Below are 15,190 nucleotides of genomic sequence, written 5' to 3'. Positions count from 1 at the left end.
GTTATGGTAAGTTTTATCTTCAACTCAGGCCGTGTTGCATTGAGTTAGTCTCAAGTCAGTGAGTTTCTTTGCGCTCAACTTCAAACCATCTAAAGACGTGCCCACATGAAACACGACTTTGCGATATCACAACTAGTTTGGATTTCAAATGTTGGGCGTGAAGCTGCAACACTGATGTGGAAACTTCCAGGTCACAAGCCGTGAGAAGGGACTTTCAGTGAAGAATAACACATCTTGTGTGAGACGTTAAATGACAATAGTTTCTTGCTCATATTTTGGTGTCAGTAATTTGAAGCCCATATCATTAGTATCAGGGTTTTTCTTCAAACCTGTACAGCATACACAACCCTCTCTTGAACCCTCGTAGGAGATAAGGAAACACTTGACTGGATACGCTTGACTTAATTTATCCATCCGCGCGACACATTAAGAGCACTTGCAACACTCAGGAGCCATTTCTCTTTCCGAAGTATTTTTAAGTGCATTTTGGGCTTCAGCTGATAATCCTTGCATATTGTATCATGAGTAACATCTAATGCAGTTAGGGATTGTTTTTAGACGGTGGTCAAGGATCTGAATAACATCCCTGCTGATGGAGCAAGATGTACTCAGGTAGAATTGATCATTTTACAGTGTTATTTTATTTAAGTGTTTACATTAAAGCATTGGCAGGAAAATACTTTGCATGTGATGGGAGCTCTGATGTATACCTGGATTGAACAAAAATATTGCAATAACGCATCAGATGTTTTTAAATGGAAAATTATAATCTGCAATAACTAGTAGTGCTTTAACATATACGAGGAACGTGAATACTTCCTACTAAAACGTTGAGTAAATAGTAGCGTACCAGGTTGTACTTTTCGGTATAGTACTAGCGCAATGTGGTGAATGTCTCTGTCACACTGATGGCGGCTGTGTTTGAGAGGACGACACGCAGCGCCACTGTCCCCTACAGACTGGAACCGGCTAACGCCGAAAGAGAGCCGAACCGCTTTCCGGACAATCCCGAACTCTTACGAAGACATCCACCCGCCCCCCTCGTCTTCCCCCCCCCACGCCTAATGTTGCTGTACCTCCAACCCTCCCCCCGTATCAGAGGAGTAGAAACAACAAGCCGCCATTTTGTTTGTTCGGACAGACCGTCAGAAACGGAGGAGATAACCGAGAGAAGGAGCCACTCCGGAGGAAAGAGTGGCCAAAACCAGTCCTCATTTCCAAGAGAGAAAGCATCACCTGAACGATAAGAAGTCAGTCGAGGGAAGACCGAGTCGGTGATAAATAAATATATATGTATACATTTATCCATCCATATATATATATATATATATTTATATATATATATATGAATGCATGAGAAGGAAAGACTCGGAGTAATTCAAGGAAGGGGGTGTTTTGCGGAGCGCCGTCGGAGGAGAGGCGGAAGAGGGCTCTACATTACCACAACGAGGAAAAACCTGCGAAAAGGGGGGGTGGGAAACATCAACATGAAAAATCATTATGTGTCCATCGCGGAGGAAGGAAAGAATCCGCATAGACAATTATATAAATAAATTGCTGCCGGGCAGAAGGGAGAGGTGGAAAGAAAGACTGGTCAAAAGAGAAGAGGGAAATTGCCAGGATAAACGCGAAGGGGGGGGGGGCATTCTCCATCACAAAGAGTCAATGAGAGGATTTTGTCAGCCCAAAAATATTTTAAGGGGGTGTCAATATTAGTGTGCCGATCAGAAGCTTTCCGCGAAATAGCCATAATTTCTTCGCGACCCACCGTCATTTTTTTTAAATCCCATTTTCGCCTGTGGCTCTTTGGCTGTGGTCCGACGGTGTCCGTGTGTCTTTTCTTTTGCTCTTCGCCGGCATGGCCAAGACACCGCACAACCACTGAGTAACGGGTGTCTTTTTGTTGTTGTCGTTGGAATATGCATCTTTCTTTTCCTTATCTGAGATTTCAAGTGCTTCAACCGAGCGAACACCGGGGGAGGAACCTCGCGCGGAGCGCAAGATAAGTAACCTCTGCAAAATCAAACTAATTGGATCAATCTGACTGTCTGCTGATTGCCAATTGACGCCGTGATTGCCCCCCAGAACTGTACCGTAAACCAAGCCGGCATCATAATCGATTGCAGAGTTTTTTGATAAAGACTTTTTTTCATCTATTTACAACCTTTTCCAATCATCGCCGAACGCGAGCGGCGAACTCGCGCGGAAACCGGCCGCAAACAACCGAATGTGCAAATACGAGTGTGTCTCTTTCTGACCCAGTGCCTTGCGTGGTTGAACACTCAAAGTGCACATTTTAGTCAAGCATGCACGTGCAACCGAGTAGTCATGCATGGAAACACACATCCGCAGTGTACGACCCTTTAATTTGAGTAAACTGCGAGTGTGAGACTGGATCCGGTGCTTTTCATCTTTCAGCAGGACTGCTACGCCAATGAAGTTGTTTCCCCCCCCTGTGGGTATTGAATCTGAAAGTACAACCCACGCTTTAATCGTATTGAGAACCACTACCGGTAGTCTCCTATCACCCGACGACCGCCTCCTCGGTGTGGCAACGCGAATGGACTCCGTGGGGTCGACATCAGTGAGATGTCTATTCAGGTGAGGGAAATGGTGAAAGCAACCGAGGCTCTCGTAACTGTTGCATGAGAGAAAGGCCTCCAGGAGTTAACCCCGGGGATCTACATTCACAGTTATCATATTCCTTGCCCCTGACCCGAGACTCCCCACCGGATCGCTTTCAGACTTGAAATACGGGATTTTTCTCCGCCGGCTATGGCGGACAGGACCGAGTGCAGCACGGAGGACGGATCTCGGGACAATTCTCGTGTCGCAGACGAGGCTGCATGAGGTTGTCAGAGGGCCGCACGCTTGCCCCTTTTGCCGACTCCACCTTCCCACCTCCTCCTGTTCAAATCTGAGAAGAAATTCCATCTGCGGCAGGGGAGGGGGGCTGATATCCACAGAGGGGAATAAACCCAGAGAGAGAGGGAGAACTCCGAGGGAAGGAGTCCAGCATTGCTCTCTTCTCCCCTACCGTCCCCCAAGCGGTGGGGGAACGACCAGAAGTGTTTTTAAAAGGGATCCGGAGACGCGAGTAAAGGAAATACGTTTTCCTTTCGTGGAATCTACTTTTTATTTTTTCGGTAATTAGTCAAAAATATGGCCGATAATGTCCTGGAGTCCGGCCCGCCTTCAGCCAAGAGGCCCAAGCTGTCCTCCCCGGCTCTCTCCGTGTCTGCCAGTGATGGGAATGGTAAATATATTGCATGCTTTACTTAACGTTAGCTCGAGATAAAACACGAAGTCGCTGTTGGGGTTTTAAGTGCTGGCTCGTCCCTGGAGTCCCCGTAGAGCTGCACAGCAACTTAGTTGGTCTCACACAGCTACACCTCAACTAAATCCATGCTTTTTAAACGCACATGTGTGTCACGCTGTTTAGTAAATGAGTAGAATGTCTCGGGAGTTAGATTGCTGCAGAGAAAACGTGATGTATTGCTGCTGACGGGGGGAAACTTTCCCGCAGGGATGTTTTGATGCGTTAGCCTCAACAAGCTAACGAGTTAGCTTCTAACTATCCACCTCCAAACAATGGAAGAGTCGAGTCACCCCAGTTTGCTTCAAGTTGTCTCGCTCGTGCATAAGTTGTCCGAATGCAAGCACGCGGGCGCACACACATTAAACAAAACGCGTCGCGAGCACCGCGTGAACGCCGAGACAAAGTGCTGTTTCCCGAGTAGCTTTAGGAGAAAGTAACGGTAACCGAGTGGGCTAGCTAGCTAGCTAGCCGCGTAGATAACCGCTCCGACTCAGCTGAGACCGATAGGCGGCTTGCAAATCAATTCAGTGATTTGTCTATCAGCTCAACCGTTTCGTCCACAAGACACATTTTCTCGCGTGCACTAGCCCGTTTCACGGCTGTGGTAACAGCGCGCGGGGCTGTGGATACCGTGGGCTTCACGTGTTGTTAGCCGACACTCTTGTTTTTAGTGGTCCATTGTGGTACACCAGCTAGCCATTGTTCGACTCGTAATTAAAGTTGTGAAACGCGGCTCTGTCGAACAAGAAGCCGATAGTCGATTTTTAAAGCGCGTTTTAACGTTTCAGCCAAAGGGCGAAATCACCCGACGTCTCTGAAACGTCTTCCTTTGAACTCTTTTGTTCAAATACTTTCGGCTTCTTGGTTGTACCGCTGGAAAGCCCGTTTTTTTTTACAACCCTCCATTGATGGGCTGCACGGTGACACCGCGATGCACTTTGATTATCAAAATGGTTCAACGCCAAAGGAGTTTCAGTCACAATCACTCTCATACCCAATGACACTTTTGTCGCATACGAATTTTGTTTTACACGTAATGAGCAATAAACTCTAGACCCTCTACATCCCCTCTTGTTGCATCCTCTTGTATCGCGACGGTAGAAAACCGCTGTGATTTCCATATGCAGTGTTCTGTTTCAACTAAAACATCTGTATCTAGTATTTCTTATAACGATAGTACCTAGCTATATTAACTGTGCAAAGATGGGTGGCCATATAACCCTCAAACTGTGTCAGCACATAATTAAGTCAGTGTGAATTTCCCCTAATGCACAGCGTAAAAATTCAACAAATTAATACTGAATTATTTCAGTCAGATGTTGACACACACATATCGTATAACATTCAGGTTATATTTCTTTGGGTCCAACTGAAGGGACGGTCATGAGCAATTCATATTTGCATACCATACTGGAATAAAAATGAGAAAAATAATTTCAATATATTAGTATAAAGCCAGCTTGCCCTTATTACATACCTACCCTGGTAGTGTTTACTCCTGCGGCTTCTCGCCCCAATCCTTCTGCGTCCACCCTCCATGTTTGGCCCCCTGTCAAACCACAAACTGATGCCTGTGAGACAGATTCTGTGAGAGGAAACTACTGCTGCAACGAGTGTCCCGCTTTGGGCTCCAGACTATTGGCTAATAGTTTTAATGCACGGAACCAGAGCTGAGAAGCGTATCGCCATTATTTTTGTTGTATTCTTCCCTTCCTAGATTTTGGTTCGCTCTTTGACCTGGAACAAGACCTCCCAGATGAACTCATCAATTCCTCGGACCTGGGTCTGACCAACGGAGGGGATGTCAGCCAGCTCCATACCAGTCTGGGTGGACTCGGGAGAGGGCTTGCTTTGGGAGGCCAGGATGCCGCCACGAAACACAAACAGCTGTCCGAGCTCTTGCGAGCTGGAGCACCAGGACATCAGGGTGGTCCAAATTCTAACAGCACGGCACCCGGGGCTTCCATGGGGATGATGGGGGGTGTCGGCGCCTCCCATGGTGGACCTCAGGGCCAGCAGCCGCAGCAAGCTGGATTAATGCAGCAGATTGGGATGGTTGGAGGGGCGGGAGCCCTCAATCGGGCAGCTGCCATGATGGGTGCCCAGAAGGGTAACACTGGACAGCAGCAAGGCCTGATGGGAGGCCAGGTGATGAATGGCTCGCCAAGAATGGGTTACCCTGGCAGTGCAGGCATGGGTAACAGTAGTAATATGTTGGCGGAAACCCTACAGCACCAGAGCAGTCAGCAAATGGGGCACGGGGGTCCGGCAGGAATGAGACCGCAACAGCCCGGAGGACTGAACAAGGTAAGCACTCTCAACCGCAGATTGTGAGTTGGGGTGTGTTAAAGGTTTTAAACTGAAGCTACGGGGTTCAATATGCCACTACATATATATATTAGGGCTGTCAAATGATTACAAATTTTAATCAAATTAATCAGAATTTTCAGTGGATTAATCATGATTAATCACTATTTGCAATTACACCTTAATCCTAACCATTTTTTCTTTCTGAAATGCATACTAAAGATAAATAACAGTACACAGATACATAATTATCATAATTATTATCATTATTATTTTTTACATAAATACAGGTTATTGATATTTGACTTTAATTCATTCCAGAAAATAATCAAATCAATGCTATTTGATAAGTTCCAGACTGATTTCCCTGCATGGCTCTAGAAGGGTCTCGAGCCTCTGTAGTTTATCCCACTCTGCTGCAGTTGGCAAAACGAGTTTGTGCTCCTGATGGTCCAGGGCTGCGATGACCAGACATGTCAACCCTCCCAATATTTCCGGAACTCCTGAATTTCAAAGCCCCTCCCGAAAATCTTATTAAATTTTATTGTCCTGCTGAATCCTACACATAGTCACTAAACAAACATAAGACTGCTCTTTCTTTGAAATCGGATAAGTTGTGGGCCATGCATTATTATTATTATTATTATTAAGCAAAATCACGATGTCAGTATGTCGTATGACACACATCTGAGACTATTGCAGAGATTTGCCTTTTTACAGCACACTGATTCGTATGTAAAGTACCAATCAAAAGTTTGGACACACCTTCTCATTCAATTGAATAACTGTATAAAATACATTTGAAAAATAGCTGGATTATGTGAATACTCTGTATGGCATTTCTTGAGTTGGTTGTAGTCATAAAAAGCAGATGCATCTTTTCAGACAACAGTATCTGCTTGTGTGCGGCTGCTGGGGATTTGTGTGGTTATGTGTCGGACTGGCAGCCGCATCACCGTTCTCTCCATGGTATTGATGGTTAACCGCATTGGATGTCAATTTGCTACAGGATATTCTTGTTTGTAGGTGTGAAAACGGTATTAAAAACAACAGTGTTGAATTCTTTGACATAACTGTTTAACCAGCAAATGCAGGACTTTTTAGTAATGTTCCTCGTTTTAGAATATCAGTAAAGTGTTACCCATGTTCAATGCAGAGGAAACTATGCAGTTTAAGCTCTATTTAGTCTCCCAGCAACAACTAGCTTGACATTTGCTGTTGAATTAAAGAATAGTTTGGCCCAATACAAAGTTAGAGAACACTGTAGACCTCGCTCTGGATCGGAGATATTTTAATGAGTCTTTTTTATATGGAAGTGATATTGTCACTGAACAGTCTCAGTGGGAACTCATTATGAATGAGTGATTACAATTTATATTTAAAAAGTGATTCCACGTGCAAAGTGGAGCTGTCCAAAGTAATTTGATGTAGATTGTTATATGAATTTTTTTAAAGATATTCAAGTGTATATTATAATACTCCCTTCATAGGCATTTAAAATTAATTTGATTTCTAAACCATGAGTTTCCTTCTCTCCTACTTGTGTTCACACACGCTCCCTAGATGAGTATGATGGCCAACGCGGGCCCCTATGGCGGTCCGTATGGCCAGTCGGGTCAGGGGCTCCCAGGAGCAGGGCTGGGCCCACAGCTCCAGAACAAGGTGGGCCTGCCCAACACCATGGCCTCCCCGTTCAGCATGGACAAGAAGGCCCCGCCGGGTCAGGGCATGCCTGGAATGGTGAGATGCGTTTTGTTTTAGTCCACAGGTGGACGACCTGCATAGAGGCCACTTGTCCTTCTGTAGATTTAGCTTCTTTTTACGTTCTTAATGGAACCAAATCAAAGTTTTAACGTTTGATGCTTTTTCTGGCCAGAAATTTGGCTTAAAAGCATAATTTATGTCATTGCAGTTGAGTAACCTAGCCATGACTGTTTACAATCCTGCCCGCTTAACACAGTGGTTGGCTGCATGTTTTGTGGCGTAAATCAAGGCAGAAAATGTTCTGAGGCCTTTTCGATGTAATGTAACGTGCAAGCCACAAGTCATGTGAACAAAGTGAAGAAATAATAAAAAAAACAATTTTCCTGGCCCGTTGGTGGCCCAATGCAAATTGCCTTCCGAGTGATCATCCTCTGTCTCACCTGACGCAACTCGCACCCTCTTTCTTTCCATTACAACTCTGTGATGACAGCGTCACAAATGTAGGTATTTATTTTGACTCACTTACGACTCTTAATACATTTGTGTGACATACTTGTTTTTATATATTTTTCAATGTTTTTTCTAAACTTGTCCATAAGCAGAATGGAACGGGTAGTGAAACTAGAGACCTCTTTTGCAGCAGCAGCAGCAGCCTGGACCAGTCGGCGGTGTCTCCGGCAGCGGAGTGGCGGCAGTGGGAGGCGCCCAGGTTGGGCTCAGTGCTGTCGGGGCTGGTCCCGGCACAGCGCCCCCCACAGCAGACCCCGAGAAACGTAAGCTGATTCAACAGCAGTTGGTCCTTTTGCTCCACGCGCACAAGTGCCAGCGGCGGGAGCAGGCCAATGGGGAAGTGCGGCAGTGCAACCTGCCCCACTGCCGCACCATGAAGAACGTGCTCAACCACATGACTCATTGCCAAGCTGGCAAGTCCTGCCAGGGTGAGTCTGTTGAATTACACTGATTGCTGATTTAATGGTGTGTGGTTTGTATCATAAATACTAGGCGGTGTTTAAAGTTGTCATGTATCTGCAATTCATTTCTTCTTATTTTTCTTTATATTGATTTCCTTCTTGGTTTGCCTCAGTTTTCTTCATCATATCTAAATGAGTTATTCTCTATTAAGCAGCCTGTTCTACTTTAAGTTTTATCACATGTGCATGTAGTTTCATTTAACTGACTCACTAATACAATAACTTCAGTCTCTGGCTTCTCTAACTTTTGACAGTTTTATCCCCTTCCTCTCATTCTTGTCTCATTATTCATCTTCAACCTGTTACAATTTCTCATTTCTCTTGTCTTTTATCCATTTCTTTCCTTTTCTCAAACTTCTCCATTTGTGTCTTCTACCCCCAGTGGCACACTGTGCCTCATCCAGACAGATCATCTCTCATTGGAAGAATTGCACACGACATGACTGTCCTGTATGCCTGCCACTGAAAAACGCTGGAGACAAGCGGAATCAGCAGTGTGAGTGTTTCGTGTGTGTGTGAAGTAAAGTGATATTGTCTTATTATTGCATGAAATGTGTTCATCTTACTGCTTTTTCTCTCCCATAATCCTCTCCTGCCTCCTCTCTTTACAGCTCTTGTTAACAGTGCAGGAGTTGGCTTGGTGAACTCTTTAGGCTCAGGGGTTCCTGGTGGACCGTCCAACACGCCAAACTTGAACCCTCCCAACCAGATTGACCCCAGCTCCATAGAAAGGGCCTATGCTGCACTAGGCCTCACTTACCAGGGCAACGCAATACCACAACAGCCATCACAGGCCAACATGTCCAGCCAGGGGCTGCAGGGTCAGCCTGGAATGAGGAATCTAAACACCATGGGTTAGTTTCTAATGTCATTGTGCGTGTCTCTAATGATTTGGTACACTACGAGGACAATTCATGGAGGTTCATAAATAATCTCAAAACCAAAGGTGTGCAGATATTTGGGCTCTTTAATGGCCATGATGTTTTGTTTTGTTCAGTGAATAGGGCTGGCTGTGGTGTCATTAGAGGATCGTTTCGTAGAACTTAAGTAATGTGATAACCGTTCTTTACAAGCTTGATTTATAGTCAGAAAGTGAATGGCGTGTTTGATCTCTTCCAGCTGTGCACAGACTCACTAAACTTTTTCCCATGTAATGCTAGGGAAGATAATCTCCAGCTGTATTGTGAGACACTGCTTGGAAATGTTTAGTTTTGAAGATGTGCCTTATGTTAGCACAAGGTATCGTTGTCAGTATTTAATAATCAACACCATTCCCTTGAATCTCTAACTACAACCCTGTAACTCTTTCAGGTGGAAACTCTATGGGAGTGAATGGTGGAGTGGGAGTGCAATCGCCCAACCAGCAGTCCAGTCTACTGCCAAACGCCCTGTTGCACGGCAACATGAATGCACAGAGGTAGGAGGGCTTTTCACTGTTTAGGTGTTAGGTGCTGTCATGTAACGGACTTAGAGTCCTATTGGCTGAAGTCTCACTTTCCCCTTTCGTCATTGGCACTGTCATTGTTTTCCCAGTTTACTGAATGATGGACTAGGGAACCTAGGCTCCATGCCCACTGCAACTCCACCTTCTGCTGCTGGCATGAGGAAGTCTTGGCATGAAGACATTACGCAGGATCTCCGCAACCACCTTGTCCACAAGCTGTGAGTTTGCTGTGTCTTGCAGGGGCCCACACGATATCTTACTTTTGAAATAATGTTTTTTTAATGGTTTTCGATAAGTTTAAATTGGACTCCACTTCATTATGGTGTGACTTACATCATAAACCGAGACACCGAAATGCAGTTTAGCTTTTAACCATTAGTGAAAAAATGGTATTGATGCTTAAATGTATTTATATACACAGAAAACCATATCCTAAGGAGAATGTGAAATAAACAGTGGGGGGTAGAGAAATACTGCAAGTACATTTTGAGCTGTACAAAACAAGCAGCAGTTTCAGTACACAGTGAGGTAGAAGGAAGATGTAAATTGGGTTGTGTACCACTAAAAATAACCTATAGAATTAAGCGCAACAGGCTTTGTAGGAATACGGGGTGTGTTAGATATATGCAGTATAGGTGGTGGCATCAGATTCTCTTTGTGCTGGATGTAATTTGGGGTCCTCTTTCCTCAAGTTAATTGTACCTGTGTGTCCTTCTTGTTTGTGCATGTGTGAGAGTAGTGTGCAGGCCATCTTCCCCACTCCTGATCCAGCGGCTCTGAAGGACCGGCGGATGGAGAATCTGGTGGCCTACGCTCGAAAAGTAGAGGGAGACATGTACGAGTCGGCCAACAGTAGGGTAAGAAACCAATGCAGCCAGAATATTGAGCTTTCATCAGTTCAGGGTTTGTACGGTCATGAAAAACCTGGAAAAGTCATGGAATTTTAAAATGCTCATTTCCAGGCGTGGAAAAGTCATGGAACAAAATAAAATCCCCAAAGTCATGGAAATTTGTTATTTATATTTTCACTTTGTTCATTTAAGATACATTTATAATAATTAATATGGTTTTAAAGAGATGCCTAAAATATGAGCAGGACGCTCTCATACTTGCAGCGCAAATAGTTTGCGCCGTGGTTTTGTGAACGCAACTTAAGTGAAAAGTTTGATGGCCATAAAAACAGCACCTCAGGAATCATCCACTGTGCCAGGGAAGTGTAGCTCTAACCGTGGTTGGCTACATATTGGAAAAGTGCATGTCATGAGTTACGACAAACAAAGCCCCGGGATGACCAGAATGTAAGTAAAGTGGAGGCAGGGCGGTTAGATATTTCAAACATGGGAGCGCCATAAACAAGCCGTGCTAACGTAAGTAGATCAGTGCTCCGCTGCGAGGGAAGCTACTACAGGAACCCCATCAGAGGGTGACTGCTAACGAGGCTACACGCCGAGCAGCACGTCTCTCTTCGGCCACCGCCTCTGTACGAGACACCGGCATTTTCCGACGCACTGCCCGTCTGCTGGCGGCAGTTCGAAGTTGTAAACCGGGGATGTGACGTTGTTCCTTCGGTGTTGTCATTGAGCTGCAGACACGTGACTTTATTTTCTTACGTGAATGACAGAAGATCGTTTGATTATTTTCGTTTGGTCTTTATTTTACGCATATGGTAAACATAAAAAACATTTCTTGGGGCCTAATTGAATGTAGGGGAAATATTGTGTATACCTTTTGAATTCTCATTGTTTAAATATTTTCTCACTTTTTATGTATACAGAGATTTAAAAAAAAAATGTTGGTCATGGAGACGTCATCGAAATCCATTGGTCAAAATGTGTATGAACCCTGTCAGTTTCCAGTTGAAGGATGAGGAAATAAAAGCACTTTTGCAACGGTTGTGATTATCCTCCTGTAACGTCCTCTGTCACTCGTGACGTTTTATCCTTTCTAGGCGGAATACTACCATCTGCTGGCAGAGAAGATCTACAAGATCCAAAAGGAGCTGGAGGAGAAGAGAAGGACACGACTCCAGAAGCAGGGCATCATGCCTGGCCAAGGTGGCATGGGCTCCCCAGGCCCCCCGCAGGTGCCTCCCAGCATGGGACAGCTGTCCATGACTCCTGGGCAACCCCCAAGTAAGTAAACCTTTATTTTCTTCCTTTGCACATTTACAGTGTGCATGTAGCCACACATGAATGCATGCACACATACAGCTGCCATACAAGTAGTAACTCACCTTTTTAGGTCTGTGCTGTTCCCTGGCATTTGACTATATGCACCATGGGAAAGTGATCACCTTTTAAGTGGAAGAGATCACGCACATTTGCTCACTGTCATCTTTTAGACCGCTCTCTCTTGGTTTGTTTATTGTGATTCCTGTAACTCTTTCATCCGGTCAGATGGTCCTCACGCTGATCCGTCCATGGTCAGACCGTCTGGACCCAATCAGATGGTCAACAGGATGCAGAACCCACCAGGTACCTATCTCTCTGATTAGTGTAAATGGCAGTATTATGAAGGCAGCCGACTTGGATTAATGTATTTTAGTAGAGGATAATGACAAAGTTTGTCTCCGAATATGTCAGCCTGCCAGCCACACTACACATCGCAAGTTATGTTTACAATAGAATTTTGCCACGTGTCAGACATGCCATGTTTGTTTTACTAATGTTTACAAAGTCAGTGACTAGGTTTACCATATTTAACAATTATCAAACAATACTTTTACCAACATTCAAACTGCCTTTCTCAATAAATGCGACCGCCCTCACGGGAAAGCACCCCATCACCTCTCATTTGCATTATTTTTATCCGCCTTGACTTCTAGGAATGAATCAGTTTGCTCAGATGGGGATGCAGTCGATGGGTCAGAGGTCTCCTCTTCCTAATAATTCGCCAATGAATCAGGTTGGTATCACTGTCACCATCTCAAGCACAGATTACTTTGTGCTTACAAGAACATCTTATGAACGCTGGTTGAAATGATGCCCTTATTCATTTGAGATTTCACACGCCTCTTGTTGCCAGATGGGTATGGGAGCGGCAAGGATGGGTCAGCCTAATGCAACACAGCTACAGAACCAGTACTTCCCTTCGGGACAGTTTCCTGCATCGAGTCCTGGACATGGCTCCAGTCCTATTGGCATGAATCAACAAGGAGCACAGACTGCTGTGCCTCCGGTAAGTGACGCTGTCTTGTGACGTATAGATGAGCTTGATGGCAATGGGGGACTTGGGTATTTGCAAAAGCAGTTGATGAAGAGTTAGTCATCTACTTGGAAAAACATTGGGCTTCAATTAGTCATACCGATGTTGCTCCTCATTGTTTCTGTAAAAAAAACTCCTCTGCTACAGAAACAAATGTCGACGCCGCCTTCGCTCCCAGCCAGCAGCCCAGCAGCACAGTCCGCCTCTTCTGCTCCAGGCTCCGCTACGGCTGTCGGCCCCATGGGTTCTGTTAGTGCCAGTGGTGCTGGGTCTCTACCAAACATGCCTCCATCCTCGGCCTCCACCCAGAACAACTCCTACCCTCACTGCCCACCCATCCGAACAAACTCCCCATCACCGGCACGCAGCTTAACGCCTCAACCGCATCAAACACCCCCAACATTACCTCGATCTCAGACACCACAGCCACAGACTCCCAGCACGCAGCAGCAACAGCAACAGAAACAACTACAGCAGCAACACCACCAACAGCAGCTACAACAACAACAACACCACCACCAACAGCAGCTACAACAGCAACAAGCGTCGCAGCAGCAGCAGCAGCAGCAGCAGCAGCAGCAGCAACAACAGGCATTGCAACAGCAGCAACAGGCATTGCAACAACAACAGGCTTCACAACAACAACAACAACAGCAGCATCAGCATCTACAGCAGCAGGCTTTACAACAACAACAACAGCAGCAGCAGCAGCAGCAGCAACAAGCTTTACAACAACAGGCTTCAAAACAACAACAGCAGCAACAACATGCTTTACAACAACAGCAGCAGCAACAACATGCTTTACAACAACAACAGCAGCAGCAACAACATGCTTTACAACAACAGCAGCAGCAACAACATGCTTTACAACAACAACAGCAGCAGCAACAACATGCTTTACAACAACATCAGCAACAGCAACAGGCTTTACAACAACAGGCTTCAAAACAACAACAACAGCAGCAACAAGCTTTACAACAACAACCACCACAACAACAAGCTTCACAGCAGCAGCAATCAGGGCAAGAGGTGAACTCTGAGAAGGCTATGCAGCTACCACAGCAGACGCTCGGCAGTTCGGCATCCTCGGGCCTTCAGGGAGGTCATGGTTCTTCGAAGCCTACCCAGAATGCTCATGTGCCATCGCAACGGCCGCAGACCCCAGTGAGTAGATCGCCAGCCTCATTCCACTTGCACGTCTAGTTTTTTCTGTCCTTGTACTCTCATTGAATAAGAATCGCAAAGATAATTTTTAATATACAAGAAAAGGGTATGGTAAGGTTTATGCTTTATAAACAAATGGGAGGGCTTTAAACTACTTCATTTGGAGTTTGAGAAAGAATTACATGACCAAGTCCATTTTTTAATTTGCTTACAAAACAACAACAAAATGCCCTTTTTTATAAAGCATCTAACTTGCCATTTCTAAACCTCACTCCATCTGTCTTTTTGTCACAGCTGTCACCGAAGCCTTCTCTGACAGCAGATGGTCCGGTGTCCTCTCCCAGCTCAGTCAGCAGCAGCGCCAATCCCAGCTCCCAGCTAACCCAGGTGGACGGCCCTGCTCCCAGCCAGGAAGACTCCAATGTGGAGGTGAAGAAGCAGGAAGATGAGGACGAAGGAGCTGACACTGAAGGAGAGGGCAAGGGGAAGATGGGCAAGGGTCAGCATGACGTGAAGACAGAGGAGAAACCAGAGGTAAGAATATCCTCCTCCACTCACCTACATTTGTATCTTGGCAATTTAAAATCCTGGTTATGGAAATGTCTGAAATGATGTCTTCACATTTATCAAAACCCCATTAATAAGGAAATACTGGTAGTGACACTTCAATCGTTCTGTCAGATAAAGAAAGAGAAGCCGTCAGGAGACGGGTGTAAAGGTGAGCCTATGGATACGTCTTCATTCTCGGCTTCATCGTCGGTAGCAACGGGGGAAGAAAAGAAGCCGGATGTGAAGCAAGAGCCCGAAGAGGATGGGGCAGGATCAGCATCCAACAGCAGCTCCCCAGCCAGCGCTCAGAGCAAGAAGAAAAGTAAGTTCTGTCGTTATTTCTAATGGTCGTCGATGCCTGAACATCCATAGACGTGTGTGTAGAGTAGCACGAATTTTACTGAACTAAGTTGCAAGCCGACGTGGCTCATTTAACCATCGTGCACCTGACCTCTTCTGTCGGAGTTGAAACCGTTCACTCTTTTGTGAAGTGGTTTGAACCGTTTGAAGTTTGTACAAATGTAGCTT

The 15,190-nt window shown here is 45.4% G+C and overlaps 1 protein-coding gene across 4 annotated transcripts in view; it reads left to right on the top strand.

Moving 5' to 3' along the window:
- The first annotated feature begins 1,112 nt into the window (after positions 1-1,112).
- The window catches only part of LOC119220793 (histone acetyltransferase p300), a 30,797-nt gene continuing 16,719 nt past the window's right edge, over positions 1,113-15,190 (top strand). For all 4 annotated transcript variants that reach the window (XM_062566109.1, XM_062566108.1, XM_062566107.1 and 1 more), the window contains exons 1-16: positions 1,113-3,256; positions 5,037-5,626; positions 7,190-7,366; positions 7,971-8,268; positions 8,684-8,797; positions 8,913-9,155; positions 9,613-9,718; positions 9,835-9,963; positions 10,485-10,602; positions 11,694-11,877; positions 12,142-12,219; positions 12,570-12,649; positions 12,770-12,922; positions 13,097-14,113; positions 14,408-14,647; positions 14,795-14,984. In XM_062566109.1, coding sequence (XP_062422093.1) covers positions 3,163-3,256; positions 5,037-5,626; positions 7,190-7,366; positions 7,971-8,268; positions 8,684-8,797; positions 8,913-9,155; positions 9,613-9,718; positions 9,835-9,963; positions 10,485-10,602; positions 11,694-11,877; positions 12,142-12,219; positions 12,570-12,649; positions 12,770-12,922; positions 13,097-14,113; positions 14,408-14,647; positions 14,795-14,984 — 3,811 coding nt within the window. In that variant the 5' untranslated portion in view covers positions 1,113-3,162. The remainder of the gene's footprint in view (positions 3,257-5,036; positions 5,627-7,189; positions 7,367-7,970; positions 8,269-8,683; positions 8,798-8,912; positions 9,156-9,612; positions 9,719-9,834; positions 9,964-10,484; positions 10,603-11,693; positions 11,878-12,141; positions 12,220-12,569; positions 12,650-12,769; positions 12,923-13,096; positions 14,114-14,407; positions 14,648-14,794; positions 14,985-15,190) is intronic.

The sequence above is a fragment of the Pungitius pungitius genome, chromosome 12 (genome assembly GCF_949316345.1).
Source record: "Pungitius pungitius chromosome 12, fPunPun2.1, whole genome shotgun sequence".
Classification (NCBI taxonomy): Eukaryota; Metazoa; Chordata; class Actinopteri; order Perciformes; family Gasterosteidae; genus Pungitius; species Pungitius pungitius.
Note: the sequence above shows the minus strand (reverse complement) of the source record. Positions and strands in the feature narration are given on the sequence as shown.